Source organism: Grammomys surdaster, unplaced genomic scaffold, assembly GCF_004785775.1.
Source record: "Grammomys surdaster isolate TR1022 unplaced genomic scaffold, NIH_TR_1.0 132, whole genome shotgun sequence".
Taxonomy (NCBI): domain Eukaryota; kingdom Metazoa; phylum Chordata; class Mammalia; order Rodentia; family Muridae; genus Grammomys; species Grammomys surdaster.
Genome location: NW_021604590.1, coordinates 6,778 through 24,352, shown reverse-complemented (window position 1 = coordinate 24,352; position 17,575 = coordinate 6,778). Strand labels below are relative to the sequence as shown.

The following is a 17,575-nucleotide window of genomic DNA, read 5'->3' as shown; positions in this document are numbered from 1 at the left end:
AGTTGTTAGAACCAGTTTCATTTGTAGCACTCACATGGCAGCTCCCATCCATCTGTAACTACACTTCCATAGAAACACAAATCTAAATAGTTGGGTATAAGCTGGTACCTGGCATTGACTTGGGTGATTACATAAATGATATAAAAATGTACTTCTGTCTAACAAGGAAACATGAGAAAGTTGTTTCAGTTGGTGTCCTCTGACAGTAAGCGATAGCATGTGAAGGGAGGAATGAAATGTATACTCTAGCTGATAGTTTCAGGGAAATACTCCATTATGGTAGGAAAGTTATGGGGACAGTATTGGGAATCTAGCTTGACAATTAGTCTGAGATTAGGAATCAGAGATCAAATAGAAACTTACAATGACTATAAGCCTTGAGTACTTGACAATAAACCATTCCTCAAAGGAGCCTCCATTTCCTAAAGGTTGCATGACTGCATAACAGCATCACCAGCTTGTGAGTCACTGTTCAAATTCATGAACTCTGGAGATTATTTCACATTCAAACCATAAGAACTAATTCTGTAGCCAAATATCAGTGACCATGACCTAGTCAAACAGATTAGATTAGTACGAAGTTCATTTTCTTTTTTTTTCTTTTTTTTAAAGATTTATTTATTTATTTATTATATATCAATACACTGTAGCTGTCTTCAGACACACCAGAAGAGGGCATCAGATCTCATTACAGATGGTTGTGAGCCACCATGTGGTTGCTGGGATTTGAACTCAGGACCTCTGGAAGTGCAGTCAGTGCTCTTAACCACTGAGCCATCTCTCCATACCCACGAAGTTCATTTTCTTGTATAATAACAGTATGTGTTTATTTTACATACAATAAAAGAACAAAGAAAGTTATGAACAAAAGCATTCACAATATATTAGTGGAAACATGACATTGGTGTATTATATCAACGTGGGAAAATCCCTCCTCTAGACTTCAGACTGACTTCATGAACTTGTTAGTCAATCCATGGATGAACACTAGGTAGAATAGAAATGGGGACTATGAGCCTCCTACAGGTTATATGGGCCGCATGATCAGACTACTTAAAATGCCTCCATCAAGTTCGATGCTTACATTTTTTTGGTGGGCTCGGGCCACCTGTGAATGGAAACTAACCTGAACCCTAACTCTCACCCTGAGTTACCTTAACCCTAACCCTAGCACTGAGTTACCCTAACCTTGTCCCAAACTCCTAACCACTATCCCTAACCATTCTACAGATGAAGAAACATCATAACCCTAAATCTGACCCTAATCCTAAACCCAAATCCTCTACCCCTAACCTCTGACCCTAAACCCCAACCCTAACCTAATCCAACCCTCAACCCTTATTGTCTAACCCTATCCCATCTCCCTAACCCTATCCCATCTCCCTAACCCTATCCCTTCTAACCTAGTCTCCCTAATCCTCTAACCCTAACTCCAGCTCCAACACTGTCTATTCCTATTCCTCTAACCCTACCCTGTCTAGCCCTATCCCTCTAATCCTCTAACCATAACCATTAATTTTCTAATAGTAACCGTAACCCCAAGCACCCTAACCTTAACCCTAACCCATAACCTTCTAACCCAAACAGCCTGACTGCATCAACCTTTTGGTCTTTACTTTGACCATGTGTTTGAATTGTTATGGATCTATGCAGATTTCAAAACACAGAGACTTTACCACATTTAGTACATTCATGTTTTCCTCCAGCATGGGTTCTTTAGTGCATTCAGAGATAACTATGAAAGGCAAATGTTGTACATTGCTTCCATTCACAGGGTTTCAGTGGATGGAAGCATGAATACTTTTGTTATAATGAAGACTATAGAAATGTGCAAAGGCTTCGCCATATTTAATACATTTATAGGGTTTTTCTCCAGTGTGATATTTTTTTATGCCTTTTGCTTTGAGTTTTATTGGTGTGAAAAGATACCATGACCAAGACAACTCTTATAGAAGACAATATTTAATTGAGGGTAGTGTACAGATTCAGAGGTTCAGTCTATTATCACCATGGCAGAAAGAATGGCAGTGTCCAAGCAGATATGGTACTAGAGGAGCAAAGAGTTCTACATCTTGATCAGAAAGCAGCTAGGAAAAGACTCTTCTGCCCTGGGTGGAGCTTAAGCATAGGTTCTCAAAGCCCACCCCCGCACGCTTCCTCAAAGAAGGTCTCACCTACTCCTGAAAGGCCACACCTCCTAACAGGGCAACTTGCCAAGGGCCAAGCATATTCAAACCACCACACCTTTGAAGATCATTGTGACCTGTAAAGGCTTTACCACATTAATTACATGACTAGGGTAACTCTCTAGTATGTGATCTTTCATCTACTTGGAGGTGACTTGATTGTGAATAGGCTTTACATTGACTATAGTTGTAAGATTTCTCTCCAGTATGTGTTATTTTATGCAGTGGGAGATGACTGTGTTGTGCAAAGGCTTTATTGCACTAATTACATTCGTAGGGTTTCTCTCCAGTATGAATTCTATCATGCTTTTGAAGTTGACCATGAGAGGCAAAAGATTTACCACATTGCTTACATTCATAGGGTTTCTCTCCAGTATGGGTAGCTTTATGTATTCGGAGACTAGAGTTACATGCAAAGGCTTTATCACATTGTTTACATTTGTAAGGTTTCTCTCCAGTATGAATTCTTTCATGTCTTTTAAGATCATTTTGACCTGCAAAGGCTTTATCACATTCATTACATCCATAGGGTTTCTCTCCAGTATGTATTCTTTCATGTATTTGAAGATGACCAGGATATGCGAAGGCTTTACCGCATTGATCACATTCATAGGGTTTCTCTCCAGTGTGTGTTCTTTTATGTACTTGAAGATAACTGTGATATGCAAAGGCTTTACCACATTGATTACATTCATAGGGTTTCTCTCCAGTGTGTGTTCTTTTATGTACTTGGAGATTACTGTATTGTGCAAAGGCTTTACCACACTGATTACATTCATACGGTTTCTCTCCAGTATGTGTTCTTTTATGTATTTGAAGACGACCATGATATGCAAAGGCTTTACCACATAGATTACATTCATAGGGTTTCTCTCCAGTATGTGTTCTTTTATGTACTTGGAGATAACTATGAGATGCAAAGGCCTTACCGCACTGTTTACATTTGTAAGGTTTCTCTCCAGTATGTGTTATTATATGCACTTGGAGGTCACTGTGTTGTGCAAAGGCTTTATCGCACTGATTACATTTATAAGGTTTCTCTCCTGTATGTGTTCTTTTATGTATTTGAAGACAACTATGATATCCAAAGGCTTTACCACATTGACTACATTCATAGGCTTTCTCTCCAGTATGTGTTCTTTTATGTACTTGGAGATTACTATGAGATGCAAAAGCTTTATCACATTGATCACATTTATAGGGCTTCTCTCCAGTGTGTATTCTTTTATGTATTTGGAGATAACTGTGTTGTGCAAAGGCTTTACCACATTGGTCACATTCATAGGGTTTCTCTCCAGTATGTGTTCGTTTATGTACTTGGAGATAACTATGAGATGCAAGGGCTTTACCACACTGATTACATTTGTAAGGTTTCTCTCCAGTATGTATCATTATATGCATTTGGAGATGACCATGTTGTGCAAAGGCTTTACCACACTGATTACATTTGTAAGGTTTCTCTCCAGTGTGTGTTCTTTTATGTCTTTGAAGACAACTAGAATATGCAAAGGCTTTACCACATTGATCACATTCATAGGATTTCTCTGCAGTATGTGTGCTTTTATGTATTTGGAGAGTATTGAGTTGTGAATTGGCTTTATCACTGCATTTGTAGGGTTTCTCTTCAGTATGCATCATTTCACGAACTTGAAGATTACAATGATGTGCAAAGGCATTATCAGACTGATTACATGTGTAGTCTTTCTCTCCAGTATGAACTCTTTCATGAATATGAAGTTCAGAATAGTATGTAAAGGCTTTATCACATTGCTTACATGCGTAGGGTTTCTCTCTAGTATGAATTTGTCCATGGCGTTGAAGTTCAGAATGGTATAGAAAGGCTTTATCACATTGCTTACATGCGTAGGGTTTCTCTCCAGTATGTGTGCTTTTATGTCTTCGAAGATGACTGTGTTGTGAATAGGCTTTATCACATCTATTACATTTGTAGGGTTTCTCTCCAGTATGTATTATTTCATGAATTCGAAGATTAAAATGACGCGCAAAGGCTTTACCACACTGATTGCATTTGTAGGATTTCTCTCCAGTATGAAGTCTTTCATGCCTTTGAGGATAACTGTGACATGCAAAGGCTTTACCACACTGAGTATATTTAGAGAGTTTCTCTCCAGTACTTCTTTCATGCCTGCAAAGAAAATTGGCACATGTGAAGGGTTTACCACAATCACTACACCAATGAATCTTTTTATCTGTAGGAATTAATTTTACAATTTGGTCTAACTGCAAAGAGGAATCACATCCTAAGGTTTTATCACTTTGTTTATATTCATGTTTCCCCTTCATTATGGGTTGTTTTGCATCTTGAGGACACTTGTAATGGTAAGAGTGTTAGTACTTGGCTCACATTTGTAGCATCCTTTTTCTCTATGAGATTTTTCACATATGTGAAGAAAACTGGAAGAGCTCACAGCTTTACCACACTGAGTACATTCATGAATTTTCCTATATTGTGAAATACACTACACTTGCATTCTACAATGGCAAAGTGGACCAGGACAAACAGAAAAGAATTTTCCACATTCCCAATACTCATAGGGATTTTCTGCAGTGTGAGTTTATGGATATATTCTCAACGAAGTTGGAAAGTCAACTAATTATAAACTTGTACCACACTGAGAAAGTCTGCTCAAATGGGAACTACTACACATATTTCAGTTGTTCTGGGAGACAGAGGGGTACATTGCTTCTTTCATTATCCCTATGTTCACATGGCTTGTATCCACTGTGACACAGGATTTACCTATTAAAGGAAAAATAACTAATTAAAGATTTCCACATTACATTCACACTGTTTGACTTTTTGTTCATCATAGACATGTGGTACAGTAATTAAGGTTTCTCATCAACAACATTCTTGACTCTCATAAACTACCCCTCTCACTTAAACTTAGCAATGTTACTTTATGAGTAATCGGCTTTACTATAGGATATTTGCTTATTGGAAACATATACTTATCACCTATTTAATATATCCATATAGATATATATCTTTTGTAATATGTGAGTGAAATGAGACTAAATAGATTGACAGTTCTACAGAGTAACTGCAATGTGGCTAGGATTCAAAGGGTAGTATCTGTTAAGGCATTGTTTCCCTGTCTTCTCTCTTAGAGGAACGTCTTGCAAACACAAATCAGACAGCTGACATATGGAATTGTGAGAATTTAGTAATCAATATACTTAAAGAAGTGCTTTTTTTTACACTATTGCTTTTCTTTAAAACTTCCAGGACCCCTTTTAGCTGAGGCAGACACCTAGCTGGTCTGCTCCCATGAAGACACCATATAGGAACCACTGCACTCAGAGCAGTGGGTAAGAACCCTCTCCCACTACCCTATAACTCCCAGAGTTACAACTGGGAGTCTGGGACACTCAAGACCCATCAGCCACTCAAACCCTGCCCCTCTGGAATACCATTTCCCTTCTGCCCCCCTCCTGGTCCTTTTGGCTGGGGCAGACACCTAGCTGGTCTGTTCCTGTGACGACACCTTATTCTGAACCATCCTACATGAGCCACTGCACTCAGAGAACCAGTGCACTATGAGCAGTGGAGGAACCACTGCATTCAGAGCAGTGGGATTTCAGGATCCAAGAGGCAGCCTGAGTCCCAGCAGTTCTTCCTCCCAGGACCTCAGGATCACAGGATGACAGAGACATCTGGACTCTGAGGAGTTCTGACACAAGCAAGATAACTGGAAAGACAGGCTCCAGTCAGAGACAGTGAGTGAAGGTATCACTAGAGTTAAGCAGATGGTGAAAGGCAAGCACAAGAACATAAGCAACAGAAACCAAAGTTACTTGGCACCATCAGAACCCAGTTCTCCCACCATTGCAAGCCCTGGACACCCCACCACACTGGAAAAGCAGGATTCAGAATTAAAATCACTTCTCATGATGATGATAGAGGACTTTAAGAAGGACATAAATAACACTCTCAAAGAATTTGAGGAGAACATAGGTAAACAGGTAGAACCCCTTAAAGAGAAAACACAAAAATCCCTTAAAGAACTGCAAGAAAACACAACCAAACAGGTGAAGCAATTAAACAAAACCATCCAGGATCTAAAAATGGAAGTAGAAACAATAAAGAAATCTCAAAGGGAGATAGAAAAACTAGGAAGGAGATCAGGAGTCATGGATGCAAGCTTCACCAACAGAATACAAGAGCCAGAAGAGAGAATATCAGGTTAAAGAAAATACCATGGAAAACATTGACACAACTGTCAAAGAAAATGCAAAATGCAAAAAGCTCCTAACTCAAAACATCCAGGAAATCCAGGACACAATGAGAAGACCAAACCTAAGGATAATAGGTATAGATGAGAATGAAGATTCTCAACTTAGGGGGCCAGTAAATATCTTCAACAAAATTATACAGGAAAACTTCCCTAACCTAAAGAAAGAGATGTCCATGAACATACAAGAAGTCTACAGAACTCCAAATAGACTGGACCAGAAAAGAAATTCCTCCTGTCACATAATAATCAAAACATCAAATGCACAAAACAAAGAAAAAATACTAAAAGCAGTAAGGGAAAAAGGTCAAGTAATATATAAAGGCAGACCTATAAGAATTACACCAGACTTCTCACCAGAGACTATAAAAGCCAGAAGATTCTGGACAGATGCCATACAGACCCTAAGAGAACACAAATGCCAGCCCAGACTACTATACCCAGCAAAACTCTCAATTACCATAGATGGAGAAACCAAGATATTCTATGACAAAACCAAATGTACACAATATCTTCCCACAAATCCAGCACTTCAAAGGATAATTGATGGAAAACTCAAACACGAGGTGGGAAACTACAACCTAGAAAAAGCAAGGAAGTAATCTTCCAACAACCCCAAAAGAGGATAGCTACACAAACATAATTCCACCTCTAATAACAAAAATAACAAGAAGCAACAATCATTTTCCTTAATATCTCTTAACATTAATGGACTCAATTCCACAATAAAAAGATGTAGACTATCAGACTGGATACACAAACAGGACCCAGAATTTTGCTGCATACAGGAAACGTACCTCAGTGACAAAGACAGACGCTACGTCAGAGTAAAAGGATGGAAAACAATTTTCCAAGCAAATGGTCCCAAGAAACAAGCTGGAGTAGCCATTCTAATATCAAATAAAATAGACTTTCAACCAAAAGTAATTTAAAAAGATAAGGAAGGACACTTCATCAAAATCTACAAAGATGAACTCTCAATTCTGAACATCTATGCTCCAAATGCAAGGGCACCCACATACATAAAAGAAACTTTACTAAAGCTCAAAGCACACATTGCACCTCACACAACAATAGTGGGCTTCAACACCCCACTCTCATCAATGGACAGATCATGGAGACAGAAACTAAACAGAGACACAATGAAATTAACAATAGTTATTATGAACCAAATGGATTTAACAGACATCTATAGAACATTTCATCCTAAAACAAAAGAATATACCTTTTTCTCAGCACCTCATGGTACTTTCTCCAAAATGGACCATATAATTGGTCACAAAACAAGCCTCTACAGATACAAAAAGATTGAAATAATCCATTGCATCCAATCAGATCACCATGGCTAAGGCTGGTCTTCGATAATGACAAAAACAATGGGAAGCCCACATACACGTGGAAACTGAACAACTCTCTACTCAATGGTCAAGGAAGAAATAAAGAAATTAAAGATGTTTTTTAGAATTTAATGAAAATGAGGACACATCATACCAAAACTTGTGGGACAAATCGAAAGCAGTGCTAAGAGGAAAACTCATAGCTCTAAGTGCCTACAAAAAGAAACTGGAGAGAGCATAAACTAACAACTTGACAGCACACCTGAAAGCTCTAGAACAAAAAGAGCAAATACACCCAAGAGGAGTAGAAGGCAGGAAAAAATCAAACTCAGGGCTGAAATCAACCAAGTAGAAACAAAAAGAACTATACAAAATATCGACAAAACCAGGAGCTGGTTCTTTGAGAAAATCAACAAGATAGATAAATCCTTAGCCAGACTAACCAGAGGGCACAGAGACAGTATTCAAATTAATATTCTTTAATGAGCTTCATTTGGGCAGCATCTGAGCACCCATTATCTTTTCCTCTTCTATTCATCTGGATGCAATATTATTGAAAACTGATCCATTAGTCTTTCATTGGCTCTCAATCCAGAAGACAAAGTGTTAAGTATGGAGTTTATATTTCCACCTGACAACAAATATTTAAGCCATCCTTTTGGAAACCCAAATAATGTACTACCCAATGAGTACAAATATCAAGTCGAAACAGAATCCTCAAAATATTCTCATAGTGTGAAAATGTCTTCTTTACATTTTTTTTTTCTGTAAAAGGACCTTACTTGTATAAATGAAGGACTATATGAATTCCTGTGTAGGACTATTGCTATGGCTAGTGAGTGCCCACAATAGTAAAGGTGTTGAAAGTGCAGTCGTTAATTTGGTGGTATTGAAAGATACAACCTTTAAGACAAAACCTCAATGGAGAGAAGTTAGATTATTAGGATCATGCCTTTTAAAGTCTCCTTTAAAGAGACCTCAACCTTTTCCTCTCTCACTTTGACCACCATGAGATAGAAAACTTCTGCCTTGTGCTCCTTCCAGAAGATTCTGTGCTGTCAAAGGCCCAAAGCAACAGGCCCAAAGCAGTGGCCATGGGTTCAGCCTACCAACTTAAATAAACTTCTATTCCTTTAAAATTGTTTACTTCCAGTATTTTATCACAATGAGAGAAAGTGACTGATACTGTAAATTAAATGAGAGGATTTTGGTCAGGTAGGGAGATGCACACCTTTATCACAGTACTTCCTGAGAATTCCTCTGGGAATTTCAAACCAGCTAAGGATGCATAGTAAGACACTGCTGAAGAAGGAGGAGAAGGAGGAGGAAGGGAAGGAGAAAGAGGGGAAGGTGAAGGAATGGATTGTAGAGAGGAGGGGAAGAGGAAAAAGGAAGAAGGAAGAAGGAAGAAGGAAGAAGGAAGAAGGAAGAAGGAAGAAGGAAGAAGGAAGAAGGAGAAGGAGAAGGAGAAGAAGAAGAAGAAGAAGAAGAAGAAGATTATATGACTAGAGTTGCCATGTTCTACATTATGAATATTTGCTTGAGTGCAAGTGTTTATATTTATTCCTCCCATTTAAACATTCATTTGGACTTGTGGAATTTCACAGCCTTAAACTGTTCCACTTAATCCTGTCTTTCATTGAGATAGAACGTTGGCTATTTGATCTGACTCGTTAACCCTTTCAATAACACCTTCCAAAACAATGAAAGCATTCACATTTTTTCTCAAAACAGCTTAATCAACTGTGGGTTTCCTCTACCACCTTCAATTCCTTTCATTGGTCTCCACTTTAAAGACATTGCTGTGTACATGAGATTGTGCAGTTTGTAGCCAACATGACATTATGTTGCACCTGGGGAGAGGGGAGCAAGAGACTGGGAAATGTTTCCAACACATTTATGACCTTCTGACATCTTTGTTTTTATTTTGTTTCTGTTTTGTTCTTGTAGGATTCTTTTAGTTTATTCCTTATAAAATGACTAAATTAGCATCTCTCACCTCACGATTGTTTTACCTTTGTTACAAGCCTGATGGCTTGGTTGTCTCTATTCAATTTTATTGCATAGTTTTCACATTTTGTAATTATGAATCTTTTGTAGTATATTGTATTTTATTAAAAAATTATATTTCAGTGAGATATTATAAAATGTAGAATTACATCCATTGCTAACTTGGCCTTTGTTATAATACAATGTATACTGATATATCCTTTTAGAAATCTGTTCGTTAAAAGAAACAAGCTTTTCAATTGTTGAAATGCCTTATATACTAGATATATATTGTTAAAATCCTTGACACATTTCATGTCTACTATATGTCAAAAGGCTTTCAGTAACTACATGTTCCATTTGATTGAGTGATTATGTATTTTGTTAGACTGGATTTTATGAAACATTAGTAGCACATTCTATGTCTCCAGTAAATGAATAAAACTTTTACCATCTCTACACACCAATTTATCAGAAGCTTGGAGCAGCTCAGGATTTAAATTGTGTAATTTGTTTGGCTTAGCACAAGCATGTTTTAGACATAAAAGAACAGAGCACACCAGGAGTAATAACAAGCCCGTGACAGGCCTATCAGCTGGTCAGATGGCAGTAATTCTAGTTAAGTGTCCTCTTCTAGAGTGCTTGGAAGCCTAGTAGGTGTAATATTCAAAACTGGGATGCATAACTCAGAACTACACAGGTTTTGAAAATAACAAAACAAGAAACTTTTAGGTAGACCTTATAAACACTTGTTAAATTATCCTGAGTTAAAAAATGGATCTTTTGTTTACATATTAAGCTGAAATTATGACATCTCTGAACATAATTTTGAGGGTTATGTGGTTTATATTCATTTTTAAATTTAGATTTTTAATTTTAGATTTAATGTTTTTATTTCATTTATTATTATTATTGTTTACTAATTTTTTAAATCTAAAAACTTTGTAAAAGGATATTCATTGTCCTTATTTTCTTCCCTGAGAGTCTTGTTTCATTTGAATTTTATTAGACATTGAAATAACGGACTGTTGCACTGTATCTGAGAGCATGTGCTCAGCTACACCTCCCTTCTCTTATCTATTTCATGAAGCAGGAGGGCACAGAAGAAAGCATCGCCGCATCACCTCCTTCATGCTGCGGGGAAAGGCAGGAGTGCCACTGCCTACAAGTAATTATAAAGAGAATTTCCACAACCGTAGAAAGAATTCAGCTTCACATCTGGCCAACACATGAGTGGTATCAAATGTCTTGAAGTATCTGAAAGCTATAGAACATGTACTGGATATTGGAGCTTGCTCTAACAAAAATGTCATTTTTTTCCTTGTATGTTTACTTGTGATATTATAAACTATTGCCTATGGTATTTTTTATTTCTCATAGTTACTCAGTAAGGTAACAAATTACAAAAAAAAAAAAGTTATTTACTTTTCTCATCCACATCATATAAAGAATCATGTCCCACCCTCATTGGAAAAACAAAAACAAAACAAAAAAACAAAACAAAAAACACCTTCCAGGACACATTAACATTTCTCCAGAGGCATACCCATACCAATTTGCACATGAAAATTACCTTCCATGTCTTCTGGAACTTTGACAATGTTCTTCAATATTATGGTCTTCCCAACTGTAGCCTAAAATATAGTACCAGAAAATGTATATTACTGGAAATTATGCAAAATGTAAGTTAAAGAGAATGCCCGGCAGCTTCCTGGCTCTGCTGCCAGCCAAGTCCCCGCACTGTTCTCTACACTGGCTGGAGCTCGAGATCTCCAAAATCTCACCAACCAGCTCGCTAGTTTCCCACTGGCGGGTCACTTCCACACCATCCCCCTGCTTCAAGCCCCCATAGCCTTTGGGGGGCACATCATGCAAACCCACGCTTTGTCGCCATACCTTTCTCTCTAGAACTAGGACGAGTTAACACAAGAAGAAAAATACCAGTTTAGAAACAACGGTAACTCAATCTCTGGGCGCAACAACTAAAAACTAACCTTGTGCGCCTTATTAAATCTAATCCTCCTGTGTCGGATCCTTGCGGATCTGCCATGATACCGGGAAACTCTCAGCTACATCTTGCCTATGAGCTAATCCCTCCCAAAAGCCCCTAACTCTCTTCCTCAGTGCAACCCAGAAGTCCCGCCTCCTACTCGCCCAGTGATTGGCTCCTTTTTTCATTAGGGGATGGTTCACAAGAAGTCCTTGAGTACTGTCCATGGACCTCTCCCAGGAAAGTGGAATTAACATCAGAATACAAAATACCAGGACCATTCACAGCAATATTATTAGTGACCCTGATTTATTCACCTCACTCGTCCTCAATCTCAATTAAAACTGCAGAAAAACATCAGTAACAAACAGTTTTTCCCTTATTTATAAAGGGAAAGAAAATCCACTGTCTTACCTATAGCCGTGAGGTTCTTGTAGGTCTCCAGCATCACATCTTTGTAGAGACTCTTCTGGGAAGAATCCAGCAATGCCCATTCTTCCCGAGTGAAGTTCACATGCACATCCTCATAGGTCACTGCATCCTAAAATATCCCATACATGTGTACAACACAAACCATGATACCGACATCACTGTAAATATATGCTTCATTGACAATATATTTGAATAATTATGCTACTTCCCCCACTTATTTCTTGACCCAGAAGTTCTAATGTAATTGCCAAGTCATCTTAGAAAGAAACTTAATACCAAGGTTTACCTTGGTCATTTCTTTGCTCTTTGAAGAGGATATAACCTTGCAAGAGAAATAGTAAATACCAGAGAGAGAGAGAGAGAGAGAGAGAGAGAGAGAGAGAGAGAGAGAGAGAGAGAGAGATATGCAAACAGTACCAGCACACATCAGAGAAACTGTATGAACAATTACAACTACAAACAACGATGGGCAAGCTGAGCATACTGGCTTCCAGCATTCACCTGGTCTATCCAGGACAGCCAGAGGTACATATTAAGATCCTGTCTCTCTTGTAAAAATCAATCAATCAAACAAGAAAGAGAGAAAGAACTCAGAGGTTTTTACTGGAGTTCCTACAAAGAATTACACATTCACTCCAGTTCTATATCCATCTTCCAGAATTCTGAAGTGCCCAAGTTTCAACTGTAACAGTGATGAGATCTTCCTAAACCATGATGTATCTTTAAACGGATACAATTGAACAGATGAAAATATTGTCAATGTAAGTCTTGGTCCTGAATAAGCAACGCAGAACAGGAGATGACTCAGCAGTGAAGAGCTCTTGCTGGTCTTGCAAATAACTGGGCTCAATTGCCAGTTCTTCCAAGGGGGCTTCACAACTCTCCATTACTCCAAGTGCAGGAATTCTGAAGCCATCTTCTGACTACTATGGGAACCAGGCATACACGACGTAAATATTCATGCACACAGGCAAAATAATCATACTCATTCAAAAAAATCAAAACAAACACAACAGATAGAAAGAATGTTATCACCTGCAATCCAATGACTCAGAAACCGCAGGCAGTAAAGCTCAGGCAGTATTAAAGTCATGAATATATGCCATCCTGAGGAATAGTGCATTCTCTCTGCCAAATTTCCAAATTCACAATGTGGATGAAGATCAATACAACAGCATATGGCTGACATGTACAAAAACCTACATTACAGGCCCATCAGCAAAGAATATAAAAACAAACAAACAAAGAAAAAGCCAGGCATGTTGGCCCACATTTAATCCCAGCATTCTGGAGCCAGAGTCAGGTGGACCTTTAAGTTTGACACTTACATGTTCTACACACCTAATTTGAGGATAGCCAGGGCTAGAAAAAGAAACTTTGTCTTCAAAGACAAAAAGAGAAACAAAACCAACTAGATTAAAAATTTAAAACACCAGGTTTAGCACCGAATAATAATTGTTTCAACTGCATCTTATGTGATTTACAGAAAGAGTCTATAATGGTAAAGGCAAGACAACATGAGAAGGAAGCTGACTGATCAGTTTCAACCACAACACAGTAGACGCAAGTGCACACACACACACACACACAAAAACACGAAATGGGATGAGTCTATAGATACTCAAATCTCACCCCCAATAAGCAATCTAGAAAGGTTCCTCCTATAAAGGCTTCTATTGAGAGCACTGAGTTGGCCAGAGCCAGGATGACTCCATGACAGCCTGCACACTGGTGGTTTGGGAGGCTAGGCCTAAGTTTCTATTTCCCAGAACTGGAAAAGTCCAAACAAGTCGATTCCAGGAAAACCACCCCTCACAGGTGGCCAATCAGGAGCTGCCCTGGCCCCCAGGCCTGAGCCAAGAATAGTTAATCAGTAATGGTTCAAGAAAGTCCCCCAAATTCCCCCAAATCTTGACCAATCTCAAAGCCACCCATACCCCTGGAAATTGAGCCAACCAATCAGGATAGAGGTCACCTACTCCTCTCTGGAATTTCTTTAACTGGATTTAAATTGAGCTTACAAAACTTACATGTCTGTCTCCATCCTAGCGAATGGTAGATCCCTGCATGCTAGAATTCTGCAGAATAAAATCATCTTTGTTTTTGCATGCTACTTGACTCTGGGGTCTTCCTTCAGTGATTATTGGACCCTAACTTTATAAGTCCCCTCCCCCCAAAGAAAGCCACAAAGGAGAGACAAGTGTTCAAAGATATCATCCTGTCTGGAAGCTTTTTTTGATCCAATCAACTACATTCTGACCCTGGTCACTATAGGTTCATGGTTATCCATGATGAAAACGCATTCAGTTTATCTTCAATGATCCTTCTAGTCTGCAGCAGCCTGTACACTCTTTGAATGCCCAAAGTCTCTTCTGACACTCAAGACAATCTTTCGGTTGTCCCATCTTATAAAATCAGAAATCAAGTTATATCTTTCCAACATACAATGGAACAGAGTACCCCTTCCCATTCCAATAGAGAGGAATGTGTACATAATGAGGGAGGATTGGAGCAAAGAAAGAAACCCAGCAGGGCACACACCAAATCCTGTAGCTCTGTGTCATACACATGGGGCCTCCATTTCTAAAGACTTAGATGGCCCTCTCCCTGCAACTTCTCATACATCTCCTGGTTTAGTCACTTCCACTCCCTACAGGCAGCTCTCCATGGCAGGTGTCTCATAGCTTAGGTATCTCAACATCTTATGGTCTCAAAATGCAACTCAGGCTTCTTCCACACAGGTTCATGCACTGTTCTCTCACAGTGCCCTCCCTCACTGGGGCTCTACTCTGCCAAACATCCATGGTTGGAACAGAGCTGAACTGAAACCACAGAGGAAGAGTACATGGCCTTAAATTTTGCATCTTTTTTTTTAAACATCACTTTAATGGCGATGATTGATTTAACTTGAGGCACTTGATATGAGAAGGAACTCAGACTAATCCATGACTGGATTTCAAGGAACCTTACAGAGACAGAAATGGCAAGCATGGAGCTAGCATGGGTCTGTGCCAGGTTCTCTGCTGATATGTTCTGGCTGTTAGCTTACTGTTTTTGTGGGACTCCTAACAGTGGGAGCAGGTGTAACTCTGATTCATGCACTTGAGCTTGAGACACTTTTCCTCCTATCAGGTTGTCTTGTCCAGCCTCAATATGAGGGCTCTCACCTTGTCTTTTTCTATCTTGTTTTGTCCTGTTTGACCATTCTCTTTAGGAGGTCTGCTCTTTTCTGAAGAGGAAACAGGGATGAGGTAGGATCTTAGGGAGAGGAGGATAGGAGAGGGTGGGGGGGTAGCTAGGAGGAGTGTAGGGAGGGCAAACAGTGGTCAGGATATATTTTATGAGAGAAGAATCTATATTCAATTAAAAACTTAATTCAAACTTGAAGCAATTCCACTAAAATCAGGGACTAGGCAACACTGCAAATTCCCTCCCTATCTATTCAATATACTACTTGAAGTTCTAGCCAGAGCAATTAGACAACAAAAAGAGATCAAAGGGATACAAATTGGAAAGGAAGAAGTCAAAATATCACTGTTTGTAGATTTAAAGATAGTATACTTAAGTGACCCCCAAAATTCCACCAAAGAACTCCTACAACTGATAAACAACTTCAGCAAACTGTCCAGATATAAAATTAATTCAAACAAATTAGTAGCCTTCCTCTACTCAAAGGATGAACAGGCTAAGAAATTAGTGAAATAACACCCTTCTCAATAGTTACAGACAATATAAAATATCTTGGTGTGAATCTAACCAAGCAAGTGAAAGATCTGTACAAGTAGAACTTCAAGTCTCTGAAGAAAGAAACTGAAGAAGACCTGAGAAGACGGAAAGATCTCCCATGCTCATGCATTGGCAGGTTTAATATAGTAAAAATGGCCATCTTACCAAAAGCAATCTACAGATTCAATGTAACCCCCATCAAAATTCCAGCTCAATTCTTCATAGAGGTAGAAAGAGCAATTTCCAAATTCATTTGGAATAACAAAAAACCCAGGATAGTGAGAACAATTCTCATCAATCAAACAACTTCTAGAGGAATCACTATCCTTGACCTCAAGCTGTATTACAGAGCAAAGTAGTGATAAAAACTGCATGGTATTCATACAGGGAAAGGAAGGTAGATCAACGGAACAGTATTGAAGACCCAGAAATGAACTCAAACACCTATGGTCACTTGATCTTTGATAAAGGAGCTAAAACCATGCAGTAGAAAAAAGACAGCATTTTCAACAAATGGTGTTAGTTCAACTGGTGGTCAACATGTAGAAGAATACAAATTGATCCATTCTTATCTCCCTGTACAAAGCTCAAGTCCAAGTGGATCAAGGACCTCTATATAGAACCCGATACACTGAAATTAATAGAAGTGAAAGTGGGGAAAAGACTTGAACACATGGGTATAGGAAAAAGGTTCTTGAAAAGAACACCAATGGCTTATGCTCCAAGGATTAAGAATCGACAAATGGGACATCAAAATTGCAAAGCTTCTGTAAAGCAAAAGACACTGTCAATAGGACAAAATGGCAACCAACAGATTGGGAAAAGATCTTTACCAATACTACATCCAATAGAGGGCTAATATACAATATATACAAAGACCTCTAGAAGTTAGACTCCAGAGAACCAAATAACCCTATTAAAAAATGAGGAACAGAGCTAAACAAAGAATTCTGAACTGAGGAAACTGGAGTGGCCAAGAAGCACCTAAAAAAATGTTGTTCAACATCCTTAGTCATCAGGGAAATGCAAATCAAAACAGCCCTGAGATTCCACCTCACACTAGTCAGAATGGCTAAGATCAAAAACTCAGATGACAGCAGATGCTGGTGAGGATGTAGAGAAAGAGGAACATTCCTCCATTGCTAGTGGGATTGCAACCATTCTGGAAAGCACTCTGGAGGTTCTCCAGAAAACTGGACTTAGTACTACCTGAGGATGCACCTATACCACTCCTGGACACATACCCAGAAGATGCTCCAACATGTAATAAGGACACATGTTCCACTATGTTCATATTTATAATATTTATAATAGCCAGAAGCTAGAAACAACCCAAATGTCCTTCAACAGAGGAATGGATACAGAAAAATGTGGTACATTTACACAATGGAATACTACTCAGCTATTAAAAACAATGACTTCATGAAATTCTTAGGCAAATGGATGGAACTAGAAAATATTATCCTGAGTGAGGTAACCCAGTCACAAAAGAACACACATGGTATGCACTCACTGATAAGTGCATATTAGCCCAAAAGCTTGAAATACCCAAGATACAATTCACAGACCATGTGAAGCTCAAGAAGAAGGAAGAACAAAGGGTGGATGTCTCAGTCCTTCTTAGAAGGGGTAAGAAAATACTCACAGAAGGAAATATGA

The 17,575-nt window shown here is 38.7% G+C and overlaps 1 protein-coding gene across 1 annotated transcript; it reads right to left on the bottom strand.

Moving 5' to 3' along the window:
• Positions 1-1,944: 1,944 nt before the first annotated feature.
• Positions 1,945-12,525, bottom strand: LOC114616759 (zinc finger protein 431-like). Its single transcript, XM_028762206.1, has 3 exons — positions 12,173-12,525; positions 11,342-11,402; positions 1,945-4,332 (listed from the first exon to the last, which is right to left on the bottom strand). Exons 1-3 carry the CDS (start codon positions 12,204-12,206, stop codon positions 2,448-2,450), a joined length of 1,980 nt encoding a protein of 659 aa, XP_028618039.1. The 5' UTR covers positions 12,207-12,525; the 3' UTR covers positions 1,945-2,447.
• Between the last annotated feature and the right edge of the window lie 5,050 nt (positions 12,526-17,575).